Source organism: Scyliorhinus torazame, chromosome 10, assembly GCF_047496885.1.
Source record: "Scyliorhinus torazame isolate Kashiwa2021f chromosome 10, sScyTor2.1, whole genome shotgun sequence".
Taxonomy (NCBI): domain Eukaryota; kingdom Metazoa; phylum Chordata; class Chondrichthyes; order Carcharhiniformes; family Scyliorhinidae; genus Scyliorhinus; species Scyliorhinus torazame.
This window is the reverse complement of record NC_092716.1, coordinates 176,949,513-176,965,399: the sequence shown is the minus strand read 5'-3', so window position 1 is coordinate 176,965,399 and position 15,887 is coordinate 176,949,513. Positions and strand designations below refer to the sequence as shown.

The following is a 15,887-nucleotide window of genomic DNA, read 5'->3' as shown; positions in this document are numbered from 1 at the left end:
CATCCTCGACTCTGGGGGACTGCCTAAGAAAAACAAGTGTTTTAATCCTAAATAAGGAAGTTTTGAGGGCATGAAGACAGTGTTGGGAAATTTAACACCAGTGACCCGGGTTTGATTCTGGCCATGGGTGACTGTCTGGAGTTTGCACGTTTCCCCCGTGTGTGCGTGGGTTTCCTCCGGGTACTCCGGTTTCCTCCACAGTCCAAAAATGCGCAGCTTTGCTTGATTGGTCATGCTAAATTGCCCGTTTAGTGTCCAAATATGTGTATTTTTCAGAATACTCAGAAAAGATGCATTCCAGTGAGAAAGAAAGACTCTAAGGGAAGGACACAACATCTGTGGCTAACTAAAGAATTGAAAGATAATATCAATTTGAAGGAAAAAGCGTAGAACTCCACAAAAATGAGTGGCAGGTCAGAGATTGGAATGTAAAAAACAGCAAAGAATGGCTAAAATATTAATAAGGAGGGAGAAATTAGAGTACAAGATAACGCTAGCTAGGAATATTAAAACACAAGAGTTTCTTCAGGTACTTAAAAAGGAAAATAGTAAGTAAAGTGGGCATTGGTCCTCTAGAGAGCGAGAATGGGAAATTAATAATAGAAAGTAAGGAAATGGCAAATTAATTGAACACATATTTTGCATCTGCCTTCATTATAAAGGATATAACTAACATCCCCAAAATAATAGCAAATCAGGAGGTGAAAGAGAAGGAGAAACTTAAAACGATTATCACTAGGGAAAAGGTACTGAGAAAACTAATAGAACTAAAGCTGGCAAGTCCCCGGTCCTGATGGGTACCTGATGGTAGATGCATTTGTTTTAATTTTCTAAAATTCCCTAGATTCCGTCAAGGTCCCATCAGATTAGAAAATCGTGAATTATGACTCCTCTATTCAAGAAACTAAGGAGACAGAAAGCAGGAAATTGCAGGCCTGTTAGCTTTAACATCTATTATAGGGAAATTGCCGGAATCTATTATTAAGGAGGTTGTGGCAGGACACTTAGAAAATCTCAATGCAGTCAAACAGAGTCAACATGGTTTTATCAAAGGAAATTATGTTTGATTAATTTATTGGAAGTCTTTGCGGAAGTAATAAGCATCATGGATAAAAGAGAACCTGTGCTTATGGTGTACTTAGATTTCCAGAAGGCATTTAACAAAGGTTACTACATAAAATAAGAGCTCATGGTATAGGGAGTAACGTGTTAGCATGGATAGAATATTGGTCACTAACACGAGGCAGAGAGTAGGGATGAATGGATCTTTTTGGGGTTGGCATGATGTGATGAGTGGAGTGCCACAGGGATCAGTGCTGGGACCGTAGCTATTTACAATCTATATCAAATGTATGGTTGTTAAATTTGCTGATGACAAATAATAGGTAGGAAAGTAAGCCGTGGAGTGGACATAATGCAAAGGGACATAGATAGTGGGAAAATGTAAACTTGTGCACTTTGTCAGGAAAAATAGGAAAGCAACATTTTATTTAAATGGAAAGAGTTTGCAGAACTCTGAAACTCGAGGTGCAGAGGGACCTGGATGTCTGAGTACATGAATCAGGAAAAGTTAGGATACAGGTACAGCAAATTATTAGGAAGGCAAATTAAGTGCTATCATTTATTGCAAAGGGAATGGAATATAAAAGTAGGAATGCTTTGCTTCAGCTATACAGGGCAAAGGTGAGACCACATCTGGAGCACTGTGCACAGTTTTGGTCTCCTTATTTAAGAACGGATATAAATGTGTTAGGAGCAGCTCAGAGAAGGTTCACTTGACTGATATCGGGATGGGGTTGTTATCTTGTGAGGAAAAGTTGAAAAGGCTGAGCCTGTATTTATCCATTGGAGTTTAAACGTTTGAGAGGAGATCATTTGAAACATGTGGGGCAGCACGGTAGCATTGTGGATAGCACAATTGCTTCACAGCTCCAGGGTCCCAGGTTCGATTCCGGCTTGGGTCACTGTCTGTGCGGAGTCTGCACGTTCTCCCCGTGTGTGCGTGGGTTTCCTCCGGGTGCTCCGGTTTCCTCCCACAGTCCAAAGATGTGCAGGTTAGGTGGATTGGCCGTGATAAATTGCCCTTAGTGTTGGGTCGGGTTGCTGGGTTATGGGGATAGGGTGGAGGTGTTGACCTTGGGTAGGGTGCTCTTTCCAAGAGCCGGTGCAAACTCGATGGGCCGAATGGCCTCCTTCTGCACTGTAAATTCTATGATAATCTATGTAAGATCCTGAGGGGACTTGAGAGGTTGGATGCTGAACCAGGGGTCACGGTGTAAATTTTTGGAACTCTCTTCCCCAGAGAACGATGGAGACAGGATGAGTGAATATTTTTTTCCATAAATTTTGAATGTCTAATTATTTTTTTCCAATTAAGGGGCAATTTAGCATGGCCAATCCACCTAACCTGAACATCTTTGGGTTGTGGGGGTGAAACCCAATCAAACACTGGGAGAATGTGCAAACTCCACACGGACAGTGACCCAGAGCTGGGATCGAATCTGGGACCTCGGCGCCGTGAGGCAGCAGTGCTAACCAACTGCGCCACCGTGCTGCCCGAAGTGAATATTTTTAAGGCAGGGGTAGATAGATTCTTGATTATTAAGGAAATCAAAGGTTATCTGGAGCAGTGTAGCCACCTGGGTTGGCCACTTCCCGACTTAAAATGGAGAACCGCAAAGGCTGCAGGGAAATTCGGCCAACACAGGCAAAAACCAGCAAGTGCAGAAATCCTGTGTATTAGAACTTGCAAAAGCCCAGACAGCACTGAAACCAGCAGCCATCTGCATATTAATGAGCGATCCCCAGGCACAGTTGAAAAAAGGTGAATAAAGCCAAGCCAGACTCCTCGGCGCAAGCAGGAGCCAAGACAAAGGAAGGCCAGCGGACATTTGGGGACCGCCCAGCGATCAGGGAACAACTCCAGTATTGGAGAAATCGTCCAAGTGATCGGAACGCAGTCCAATCATTTGGAACCAGGTACGGGGTCCACCCCGAAGGGCGGGAAGCCCCTGCGGACTGTAAAGTAAAGCCCCCAAGTTCAAATCGGTCTTCTTGGCAGGGTCACTCAACAACGCAAATTAACCCCTGAGAATGAACTGCCCAAGCGGCCACATCAACCAAGTAAGTCTCCAGTCAACGCTCGCTACGAGATAGGCGCTCCTAGCTACAAGTCCATAACAGCTTTTGAATCCTGCAGACTCAGGACCTGAACGAAAGGCCATTTGCTCCCCTGACCTGGTGGGCCAATCCCGAAGCTAATAGGCCTTTTAGTGTTAGAAATAGTCTAGAAAGTAGAGTTATATGCATAAGTAGTGACTTACTGTATATAATAAATGTGTTTTGATTTGAATCTTACTAATTGGTGTGTTGAGTTATTGATCAGTACTTGAACTTGAACCTCATGGCGGTATCATAAAGATACCTGGCGACTCTAGAGAAAAGGTTAAACAAACAGAGCAAATTACGAATTAGGAGCCAACCAAAAGTTAGCAACAGTAGGCAGATGTAAAGTTGAGACCACAGTCAGATCAGTCATGATGTTATTGACTGGTGGAGTAGGCTTGAGGGTCACAATGGTCTACTCTGGCTCTTCGTTCATATGTTCGTATGTAATTAGATTTGGACACTGTTGCTCCTATTCCTTATGAACATGCAGCTGGAGCACAGAACTATATTTAATCTAGCATTAAAAGACCAAGAGGAATGTTGGGAAATGGAACGCTGTCAGTTCATTGCTCTTCTGTGGCTGGGGCAGAGTAGAAAAAACTTTACTTTGCATCTGGCTGAGTTATGCATGCTCTGATATTCTGTAGTAAATTAGTTAACATCAGGACTCATTTTCCATTTCTGTGACTTTAGATCCATTCTAGGTTATCAGAGTTCACTTTTGCTTCTCCAAGGCTGAAATTAGTTAGTTACAATCCAGTTTCTAGCGAATATGGGGTCCTTATGCCAGATTGCCTGTAACAAAGCATCAATTGGCACTAGAGAGGCTGTCTCACTCAGTTCAAAGTGGAGCAGTTGTGGGAAGGTGGTACGTTGTTGCATTTGTCAAATGTTCTATCTTCCCTTGGGAATGCTTTATTAAAAACACAGCTGATGGTAAATACCCAGTTATTCCAAATCCCAGAAGGGAAACATGAAACAACTGCCCTCAACTGTACTTTGCAATTTGATATAATGTGAGCAAGGGTTTGAAATCCAGAGAATGATGTCCTAAACGTTTTGTGATGATGAATATAATAAATGTTTATTTTTTTAAAATTGAGAGTACCCAATTCATTTTTTCAATTAAGGGACAATTTAGCGTGGCCAATCCACCTATCCTGCACATGGTTTGTGGGGTGAAACCCACGCAAACGCGGGGAGAATGTGCAAACCCCACACGGCTGTGATCCAGAGCCCGGACCTCGGCGCCGTGAAAAATAAATGTTTATTAAGCACTAAAATAAACAACAATACAATAAACTAGGAGTCCCTTTAACTCAGGGCTAAATCGTTGACTTTGAAAGCAGACCAAGGCAGGCCAGCAGCACGGTTCAATTCCCGTACCAGCCTCCCCGAACAGGCGCCGGAATGTGGCGACTAGGGGCTTTTCACAGTAACTTAATTTGAAGCCTACTTGTGACAATAAGCGATTTTCATTTCATTTTCATAAGACAATGACTATACACAGTTTACTAACTTTACTTGGTTCCAACAGCCTTTATGCACTACCTTTAGAGCTAATTCTCCCTGAACGCTCCACAGCATCTTATAGGTTTTTTTAAACTGTAAAAAGTCCACTAGCAATTACAAAACCTGCCAGTTCTATCTCCTTTGCTTCTGACATAAAACAATCAACTGGCTTCTCAAGACAGGCTTTCTTCACAGGCACGGCTTGCTGGGAGTTGGACAGCTATTCCTGTTGTGGCTGAGGTCTGAAGCAGCTTCCCTTGCACAAGGTTAATTATCTCCTGATATACAGGTTTTTCCTTTTTATAATCTTTATCATTGTCACAAGTAGGCCCACATGAACACTGCAATGAAGTTACTGTGAAAAACCCCTAGTCGCCACATTCAGGCGCCTGTTCGGGTACACGGAGGGAGAATTCAGAATGTACAAATTACCTAACAGCACGTCTTTCTGGACTTGTGGGAGGAAACGGAGCACCCGGAGGAAACCCACGCAGACACAGGGAGAACGTGCAGACTCCGCACAGACAGTGACCCAGGCCGGAATCGAACCTAGGACCCTGGAGCTGCAAAGCAACAGTGCTAACCAATGTGCTACCTTTTGACCTTGCCTTATCTGAACTAACCTCTTCAGAAGTCAAACTTAATTACTTTCATTTCATGAGACTACCTTTTAGATTGTAAATGCATAGCTCACACCTCGTCTCCTTTGAACCTCTAACTCCTTATTCAAAGTGTTTTATGTTCCCCATTGTCAGTTTGCTTTGAGTAAACATCTGTTTGCTGTGCTGCTAGGCTCACAGCATATCAAAAGCACTCGTCCAATTAGCATAACCAAACTGTTCCTGCCATAAACAGCTTATTTTCCAAACTGTAAAAAAATATAACCAGAAAGCATTCCAATTAATTAGATTTCCCTGATATTTTCATGGCATCATTATTTTCCCTGACAGCTTGATGTTGTAAAGTGTTTCATTTTCCAGCTTAAACATTCTTTACATGATGAAAAGAAAATTAATTTTGAAATAGTCTGCAGAAATGTTTTAATACCAGTTAAACTTTAGTCCCTTTATGTATTCTACTTCCATGTCCATAGATTGAAATGTCCTGTTGTAATAATTTCATCAGTCTGAAATCATGGTATTGGTTGAATTCCAGGTCAGAAGATCAGTCCTGAAGGAAAAGCAAAAGTACAGCTTCAGCTGATTTTACATACAGGAGATGCTACAATCTTCCATTTCACCAATGATAACAGTGCTAGTGCTGCAGCCAAAGACCGTGATGCTGCTAAGGACTTGCTCCAACAGCTACTCCCAAAGTTCAAGAAAAAAGCAAACAAGGAACTGGAGGAAAAAAACAGGTACGGGGAGGGAAAGTACAGACCATTCTTGAAACCTATTCAATTATAGGTGCTTATTCAGTTATCCAACATGGACAGTAAATTCCATTGTCCTGATCCGGTTGAGGAATTAGCTGAATATTGGTTTGATATTGAATAGCACATGTTAGTTATCTGAACCTCAAATCTGGCATACTACTAAGGACCCATTGAGAGGAAATCTTATTGATCCAAATAAGAGAGGTGATACTGTGATTTTGCTGTGTGTGATACTGTGTTTCTTCCTGAAGATCAGTGCTGGTGGATAAATCTTTTAAGGTGGAATGTAACTGAACCATAAAAGTTACATTGTCTCAGGTTTAGTTCAGGTACGCTGTCTTAGTCAAGAAAACAGTTGCTGTGGTTGCTGTCACTTCCTTTGGTCTAAGTGGGGGATAATTGGCTGGAAATGTTGGTCCTTAATGGACATTTTGTGATCCTTAGTGGAAAGTGCATGTGTAAATGTTGTGCGTTCTTGGATTTTGGCTCGGCTGTGCTTCCCACAGGCTCACACCTAATTGATGGCCACTTGCGCAAAGTATCAAAGGGTGGCTGATATCTGTGGAGCTACAGCAAACAAACTCTACACAGCCATTTGACCCACCGAATCCCTACGGTGCAGAAGGAGGCCATTCAGCTCATTGAGGCTGCACTGACCCTCTGAAAGAGCTTCCTGCCCAGGCCTTCGCCTTGTCCTTGCAACTCACCTAACCTGCACATCTTTGGACTGTGGGAAGAAACCAAAGCACCCGGAAGAAACTCATGCAGACGCTGGGAGAACGTGTTAACTCCACACGACAGTAACACAAAGCCGGAATTGAACCCAGGTCCATGGTGCTGAGGCAGCAGTGTTAACCACTGTGTCACCCATACAATTAGCTTACTTTTGATATTGTGAGTGGCATAAAAATATACCTTGTAATGAGTAACTAAATTTTATATTACTTTAAAAAAAAATATCTTTTTATTCTCCTCATTTTCCACATTTTCATCAAATACACAACAAAAGTCAACCAACAATAACTAATACAGTATCAATCCCCCAAACACCATCCCCTTCAACATACAAACTCAAACATTACCCATACATTCCAAATAAAACAAAACAAAAAGACCAAAAGAAAATTAGCGGTCATCCCATAAAAATGTGCTCAGCCCCACCAATAGCCCTCTCGAGGTCAAAGGTTCCAGCAGGTTCCCTGGCCAAGCTGAGGTACATGGCGGAGAAGCTGACCTCCACCCCAGCAGGACCCTCCGCCGGGCAATCAGCGAGGCGAAGGCTAAAACTTCTGCCCCTGCACCCGCCTGCGGCCCGGGCTGGTCCAGAAATTGCTTCCAGGGGCCCTGGCTCCAAACTCACATGTACTACCCAGGATGACCTTAAAAACCTCCCTTGAATATACACCTCCAGCTCAAGGCAGGACCAAAACACGTGAACATGATTTGCGGGGCTCCTCCCACAGCGCTCATATGCATCCTCCACTCCCTCAAAGAATCGGCTCACCCTCGCCCTCGCGAGGTGCACCCTATACACGACCTTCAGCTGTACCAGCCGCAACCTCGCGCGCGTGGTTGAGACGTTCACCCTCCGGAGCACCTCACACCTCACAGACCATCTTTCATAACCTCCCTAACTCTTCCTCCCACTTGGCTTTAATCCCCTTTAGTCCCCTCCAATGATACCTTGTCCTCCCCCCAAATCCTTCCATAGATCGCCAACACCATCCCCTTCTCCATTTCCCCCTGCTGTCAATACCTCTTCAACAACAAGGCGGCCGGCGCCATCGGGAAGCTCTGAACCTCCTTCCTGGCAAAGTGCCAGAGCTGCAGGTACCTAATTACTTTCCCCTGCCCGAGTCAATATTTGGATTACTACCGTTAAAATGCTAAATGCCTCAATAAATTATTTTCTTTTTTAAAAATGGGTTACCGCCCTGCGGAATGGCACCCCTGCCCCCATCCCCACCCCCGGCTGGTTCACCACAAAGTATTCACTTTTTTCAAGGTTTAATTTATTCCTTGAAAAGGACCCAAACATTCGGAGATGCTCCAATATACCCCCATCGACGCACTCGACTCTGACACATACAGTAATAGATCATCCACGTACAGAGACACCCTGGGCTAGATTCTCCATTTTGGAGACTAAGTCCCCACGCCGGCGTGAAAACGGTCTTTTACGCCAGGAAAACTGGCTTAAAACGGCCACCCATTCCCCGCTTTGCTGGGGGCTAGCATGGAGGCAACGTAGAGCTCGCAGCTCTAGCTGCTGATATGGCCCTCACCACTTTGGTTCCGAGGCTGCGCATGCGCACTGCGGCGGCCGCTCCATGGCGGACTCAGCCCGCGGACCTGGACTGCTAAAGTAGTGCCCCCCCCCCCCTTCGGCCACTCAAGCGCCCCGGACTGCCCGCCCACAGTGCCCCCAGCCCCAAATAAAGCTCCCCCTGCCCGCAGATAGGCCTGCTCCCGACCATGGCGGCCCCAGACTAAGTCCGCAGCCCTGTTTTGTGGAAGTTTTGTGGAAGCCCTCTTCCGACCCACGGATGGTGAATTTGATTTTCTCCTTTGGAGAAATTCTGATAGGTCGAACAGCCAGTCTACAGCTTTAGGTGGTGCTGCTGATCGCCAGCCGTGCAGGATTCTATGGCGGGCGATCAGGGAGGCAAAGGCAAGGGCATCCACTCTCCTCCCCATGAGGAGATCTGGCTGGTCTGATGCCCCGAAGACCGCCACTTTCAGGCATGGCTCCACCCTCAGCCCCACCACTTTGGACATTGCCTCGAAGAACGCTGTCCAGTACCCAGCAAGTCTGGGGCAAGACCAGAACATGTGGGTGTGGTTGTCCGGGCCTCCTTGGCACCGTTAACATCTATCCTCCACCTCCGAGAAGAACCTGCTCATTCGGGTTCTAGTCAAGTTGGCTCTATGTACCACTTTTAGCTGCATTAGGTTTAGCCTCGCGCATGTGGAGGTGGAGTTGACCCTCTGCAGTGCTTCGCTCCAGAATCCCCACCCTATTCTGAATCCCAAATCTTCCTCCCATTTCCTCCTTGTCGTGTCCAGTTCGGTGTCGGCCCTCTATAGCAGTCATTCGTACATGTCACTACAGGTCCCTCTGCCTAGGATGTCTGTGTCCAGTAGCTCTTCTAATAGTGTCTGTCGTGGTGGTATCGGGTATGTCCTTGTCTCCTTCCGTAGGAAGTTTTTAAGCTGCAGGTATCTGAGTTTGTTGCCTTTAGCTAGTTTAAATCTCTGCATCAGTTCTTCCAGTGTTGTGACCCTGCCGTCAGTGTATAGGTCCCTGACTGTCAATGTCCCCCCGTCCTGTCTCCACCTTTTGAAGGTGGCGTCGGAGTGCTGGTGTGAATCTGTGGTTATTGCAGATGGGAGCTTTGTCGGACATTTCGGTCAGTTCGAATTGCTGCCGTAGTTGGTTCCACGTCTGGAGACTGGCTATCACCACTGGGCTACTGGAGTGTTCCTTGTGCGGGGATGGAAGTGCCGCCGTGGCGAGGGCCCGGAGGGAGGTCCCCTTGCAGGAGGCCTCCTCCGCACGCACCCACTTGGCCTCTGGCTCCTTTATCCATATCCTCAGCCATCTTAAACTGTGGCGCACAAAGATTCTCCTGCTCCAGCTGCTCCCTTCTTCTTGATCCACTTCTGGTCCTTGGATCCATCCACCAGTCCCACTCGTGGAATCAAACTCCACTCTGACATGTCCTTTTTAGCCACATATCCATTCTCCAAATGGGGGAAAAGGTCTGAACAAAAACAGCCTCGAGCGGGAGCTGTCAAATGTGCGACCGTTGTTCACTAGCTGACTTAAGCTTGCTAGTGCAGGGGCCACTTCACGGTCCCCCAAAAAACAAGAAAATCCATACCCCCCTCAAACACATATATCCCGTGCAAAGATACAGACGCCAGAAAAACCGTCGCTACAAAAGGAAAAGACAGAACCCCCCCCCCGCCCTTTCTTACTTTATCCAAAACAGCAATTTAACCCATATAACAGAAAAAGTTTTTAAAAAAGACTACTCACACTCTTCCAACTCCCCTCCCCTCGGCCCAAGAACAGTCCTCAGTCCCAGTCCTCACTTCTGCCCCAATCCTTCTGCATTCACAAACGTCTCTGCCGCCTCCACCGTCTCAAAATAAAAGTCCCTGGAGTTGTAGGTCACGCTCAACTTCGCTGGGTGCACGATGCCTATCCGCACTGTTATACAGTGCCTTCTTCACTCATCCAAAGGCCGCATGATTCCTCGCCAGTCACGTGGCACCTGCGGAAGCAAACAATCACTGCTCTTGGCAACTCATTCACCTTTGGTTTAGGCCTCAACGACCGATGAGCCCAATCCAATTCGGGAGGGATCCTCTCCCCATCCCCCCCAACTCCGCTAACATCTCAATCGGCCTCGGGCCCTCCACCCCCTCGGGCAGGCCCACGATCCTCACATTTTGCCGCCTCGATCTATTTTCCAGATCCTCCAATTTGCTTGCAGCCCTTTATTGTCTCGACCACTCTTTGCAGCTCCTCCCCAGCAAGGTGAGCTGATCACTGTGCTGCGACATAGCTTCCTCCACTACCTTCATTTTCTAATGGTGCTCTCGCACCTCGGCCGATGCCTTTGACACAGCCTTCACCAGGGCAATTGCCTCCTCTACCAAAACCTTCAATGCCACCATCATCTCCTTCCTCATCACCTCCATATGCTTTGCGAACTGCTTCCTCAGTTCCAAAGCCATCACCTCAGTCATCTTTGCCGTAAGCAATGTGGCCCCACCCAGCAACCCAACCTCCTCCATTTTGTCAGCTACCAGGCTGGCCCTTTCACTTGACGGTGAACTCTTACTCTCTCCCTTCTTCACGGCGGTTTTCTTCTGGTTTTATGATTTCTCCCTCCTTCCTTGTGTCTTCCTGCACACAATTGTCAAAAAACTGCCCCTGGGACCGGGCATTAAACTCCACAAAAAAAAAAGCAAGCCTCGAGCAGGAGCCACCCAACGTGCGACTCCCTCCTACGTGCCGTCACTGAAAGTCCCTCGCAATTTACATTACTAATCAGAATCTCTGAAGTAACAGTCTGCAACAGATGCCAATAATATGTCCTTTTCAATTGAAAGAATCCAGGTTTCAACAGCAGTTTTTAGCATAATATATCTGTGCTCTTGAGGTGTTGATGGCCCATTTAATGTTCTTTGCTCAATTCCTATCTGTCAGAATCACACAGCTGAGCCTGGCATCCTAGAGTGTTGGAGTTCCCAGTGATGATGGAAACCCAAAGAATGAGCAATCTTCCAGTGTTGTATCCAAACACTCCTCCATAATAATCTGAGCTCTGTATTTCTCCATTCTAGAATGCTTCAGGAGGACCCCGTTCTCTTTCAACTCTATAAAGACTTGGTTGTGAGCCAGGTAATCAGTGCCGAGGAATTCTGGGCTAACCGTCTGACTGGAAATTCTGTGGATAACTCTGCATCCAGTAACAAGCAGGATATTGGAATCTCTGCTGCATTCCTGGTAAGGATTCTTTGTGGGCCTTATGTGAGATAGCCCATTGCAAGCTTCATGTCAGTTATCTTTGCGTATTTATGTTGTTGTGTATGTTGTTTGCTCAGCTTGTTTTCCACTTGGTGCATCTGTTTATGATCCTGACTAATAGAGGATTAATTAGGTTCTTATCACTGTTCCTAATGGTAATGCTGCAGGAGACACATCTTAAAGTAATGGACCAGGTCAGGTTGAGGAAAGGATGGATTAGTCAGGTTTTCCACTCTGGGCTGGAGTCAAAAGACAAGAGGGGCTGCGATTCTGATTAACAAGCGGGTGGCATTTGAGGTGGGGAGGATAGTCTCGGATGTGGGAGGTCGATATATCATGGTTAGTAGCAAGCTGCAGGGGATGAAGGTAGTGCTGGTCAACGTATACGCGCCAAATTGGGACGATGGGGATTTTATAAAGATGGTGCTAGGGAAGATTCCGGGCCTGGATTCGCACAGGCTGATTATGGGAGGGGATTTTAACACGGTTATTGATCCAGGCCTGGACCGGCCATGCTCGAGAACGGGCAAGGTGCCAGCAATGGCAAAGGAGCTGAAAGGGTTCAAGGAGCAGATGTGGGGGGTGTATCCATGGAGATTTAGGCGGCCAAGGAAGTTTCTCTTTTTTCCCACGTACACAAGGCGTACTCCCGGATAGATTTCTTTGTTGTGGGTAGGGCCCTATTGGCGGGGGTGGTGGACACGGGGTATTTGGCGATTAAGATCTCGGACCATGCTCCGCACTGGGTGGACCTGCAGGTTAGTACGAATAGCAAGCAGCGCCCACAATGAAGGTTGGATGTAGGGCTGTTGGCGGACAAAGGGGTGTGCGAGAGGCTGAGGAAGTGCATGCTGAACTACCTGCAGGTAAATGATACGGGGGAGGTCTCTGCAGCGGTGGTCTGGAAAGCGCTGAAGGCAGTGGTGAGAGGAGAGGTGATCTCGATCCGGGCTCACAGGGACAGGACGGATAGGGCAGAAACGGACCGACTGGTAACAGAGATTCTGCGAGTGGATAGGAGGTATGCGTAGGCTCCAGAGGCTGGGCTTTTAAGGGAACGCCGGAGGCTACAGGCGGAATTTGGTTTGTTAACCACCGGGAGGGCAGTGGAACAGCTCAGAAAGGTGAAGGGGGCGATTTATGAGCACGGGGAGAAGGCCAGCAGGATGCTTGCACAGCAACTCAGAAAGAGGGAGGCAGCTAGAGAAATAGGGAAAGTTATTGACGGGGATGGGAACTTAGTTGGGGACTCGGCGGGGGTGAGCAAGACTTTTCGGGATTTTTATAGCCGGTTGTACAGGTCGGAACCCCCTGCGGGGCCGGAGGGGATGAGGCACTTTTTTGGACGGGTTGACTTTCCGAAGGTGGATGGGGAGCTGGTAGAAGGACTGGGGGCCCCGATTGGGCTGGCAGAGGGGCTGAAGGCCATGCAGTCGGGCAAGGCCCCGGGACCGGACGGGTACCCAGCCGAGTTCTACAAAAAGTTCTCTGGGATATTGGGGCCGGTGCTGATGAAGGTCTTTAATGAGGCAAGGAACGAGGGGCTCTGCCCCAGACGATGTCACAGGCCATAATCTCGCTTATTTTGTAAAGGGACAAGGACCCGGAGCTGTGTAGTCTTACAGGCCGATTTCCTTGCTGAACATAGATGCCAAACTTCTGGCCAAAATTCTGTCCTCCAGGATCAAGGACTGTGTACCGGATGTTATAGTGGAGGATCAGACGGGGTTCGTTAAGGGCAGGCAGCTGGTGGCCAATGTAAGAAGGCTGCTAAATGTGATTATGATGCCCTCGGAAGGTAGGGAAGTTGAGGTGGTGGTCGCGATGGACGCGGAAAAAGCCTTTGACCGGGTCGAGTGGGATTACTTATGGGAGGTGCTGGAGCGGTTCGGGTTTGGAAGGGGCTTTGATGACTGGGTCAGGTTGCTGTACCAGGCTCCGGTTGCTAGTGTACGGACAAACAGGACGACTTTGGACTATTTCCGGCTGCACCGGGGAACGAAACAGGGATACCCCCTCTCCCCACTGCTGTTTGCGCTAGCGATAGAGCCGCTGGCAATTGCTCTGAGAGCCTCGAGGGGCTGGAAGGGGTTGGTTCGGGGGAGGGGGGCGGGGGTGGAGCACAGAGTCTCGCTGTATGCGGATGACCTACTGTTGTATGTCTCAGACCCAATGGAGGCGATGGAAGTTATGGGAATTTTAGGGGAATACGGCTGGTTTTCGGGGTATAAGCTCAATATGGGGAAGAGCGAGGTGTTTGTGGTCCAGGCGAGAGGTCAGGAGAGGCGACTGGGGGAACTACCATTCAGAGTGGTAGGGGACAGTTTCAGGTACCTGGGTATCCAAGTGGCGAGGGATTGGGACATAAATTGAACTTGGCCCGGTTGGTGGATTAGATGAAGAAGGATTTCCGGAGATGGTATGTGCTCCCGTTGTATCTAGCGGCTAGAGTGCAGTCGGTAAAAATGAGGGTCCTCCCGAGATTCCTATTCATCTTCCAATGCCCCCCCTTCTTCATCCCGCGGTCCTTTTTTAAGTGGATCAATAAGATTGTCGTAGGCTTTGTGGGGGGGGGCAAGCCCCCGCGGGTGAAGAGGACAATGCTCGAGCGGTGTCGGGGGGACGGAGGGCTGGCGCTGCCGAATTTCAGCAACTACTACTGGGCGGCTAACATAGCCATAGTGAGGAGGTGGCTGGTGGGGGGGTGAGCCGGCATGGGTGCGCATGGAGGCGGCTTCTTGTAAGGGCACAGGTTTGGGAGTGTTGGTAACGGCGCCCCTGCCGTTCCTGCCGGCGCGGCACTCCACCAGTCCAGTGGTGGTGGCGGCCCTGAGAGTCTGGGGGAAATGGAGGAGACATGTGGGAGCAGAGGGCGTCGGTGTGGTCCCCAATCTGCGATAACCATCGGTTTGCCCCGGGGAGGATGGAAGGGGTGTTCCGAATTTGGCGGAGAGCAGGAATTGAGAGGATGGGGGACTTGTTCTTAGAAGTAAGCCTCCCGTGTATGGGGGCACTGGATGAGAAGTTTGCATTGGCAGGGGGAAATGAATTCTGATATTTACAGGTGTGGGACTTTCTGCGGAAGCAGGTTCCAACCTTCCCACTCCTGCCGCTAAAGGGGATCCAGGATAGGGTGGTCTGTAGAGGATGGATAGGAGAGGGCAGCGTCTCGGACATACATAACGAGCTTACGGGTTTGGCGGAGACTCATATCGAGGAGCTGAAGCAAAAGTGGGAGGAGGAGTTGGGAGGAGAGATCGAGGAGGGCCTCTGGGCGGCTGCGTTAGGGAGGGTCAACGCGACCGCGACATGTGCCAGGCTCAGCCTGATCCAATTTAAGGTCGTGCACCGGGCCCACATGACAGTGGCCCAGATGAGCAAATTCTTTGCGGTGGAGAACAGGTGTGCGTAATGTGCGAGGGGGGGGCAGCGAACCATGCCCATATGTTTTGAGCATGTCCAAAACTGAGCGTATTTTGGCAGGGGTTTGCTGACGCCATGTCCACAGTATTAAATATGAGGGTGCCAATGAGTCCGGAGGTGGCGGTTTTTGGGGTATCGCAGGACCCGGGAGTCCAGGAGGAGAAAGAGGCGGACGTTCTGGCCTTTGCTTCCCTGGTAGCCCGGAGGCGCATATTGCTGGCATGGAGGGACTCAAAGCCCCCAAAATCGGAGAACTGGCTTTTAGACATGGCTGGCTTCCGTTGCCTTGAGAAAATTAAGTTCCCCATGAGAGGGTCTCTGTCGGGGTTCACCCGGAGGTGGCAACCATTCGTCGACTTCCTCGCAGAGAATTAATCGTCAGCCGAAGTGGGTGAGGGCGGCGGCGGGGTGGGTGGGGCGGGTGGGGGGGGGGGGGGTGGCAGCGGAGGGGGGGCGGCGGCGTGGGGTGGGTTAGGTTAGCGTAGGTTAGGAGGGTAAGCAATGGTAGGACCTATGGGAGAGGGAGGTGGAATTTGCACTATGTTTATATTTTTCTTGTTATGTACATTGTTGATTTTGTTGCTGTTACAATGCCAAAAAAAACCTCAATAAAATGTTCATTAAAACAAAATTACGGTTCCTAATCAACAGCGATGGAAAAAAAATCATTTATTAGTTATCCACCATGTATGTATGTGTGCTTAGTTTGTCTTGTGTTTTTGTTTCCTCCTGTTGATCGATTATGTATCTGAACTCGCCTACCTGCAGATGATCCGTATCCCGTAACATGTTTATCTAAAATTGTTGTCCATCGCGGTCGCCCATTTGGTGGTGTTATCCCTGTATCCAGAACATTTTAGTGGGTGG

At 48.2% G+C, this 15,887-nt stretch overlaps 1 protein-coding gene across 7 annotated transcripts in view; it reads left to right on the top strand.

Moving 5' to 3' along the window:
• Positions 1-15,887, top strand: part of gtf2h1 (general transcription factor IIH, polypeptide 1) — a 155,886-nt gene that overhangs the window by 53,769 nt on the left and 86,230 nt on the right. For all 7 annotated transcript variants that reach the window (XM_072518986.1, XM_072518988.1, XM_072518989.1 and 4 more), the window contains 2 exons: positions 5,836-6,037; positions 11,414-11,576. In XM_072518986.1, the coding sequence (XP_072375087.1) occupies positions 5,836-6,037; positions 11,414-11,576 (365 nt within the window). The remainder of the gene's footprint in view (positions 1-5,835; positions 6,038-11,413; positions 11,577-15,887) is intronic.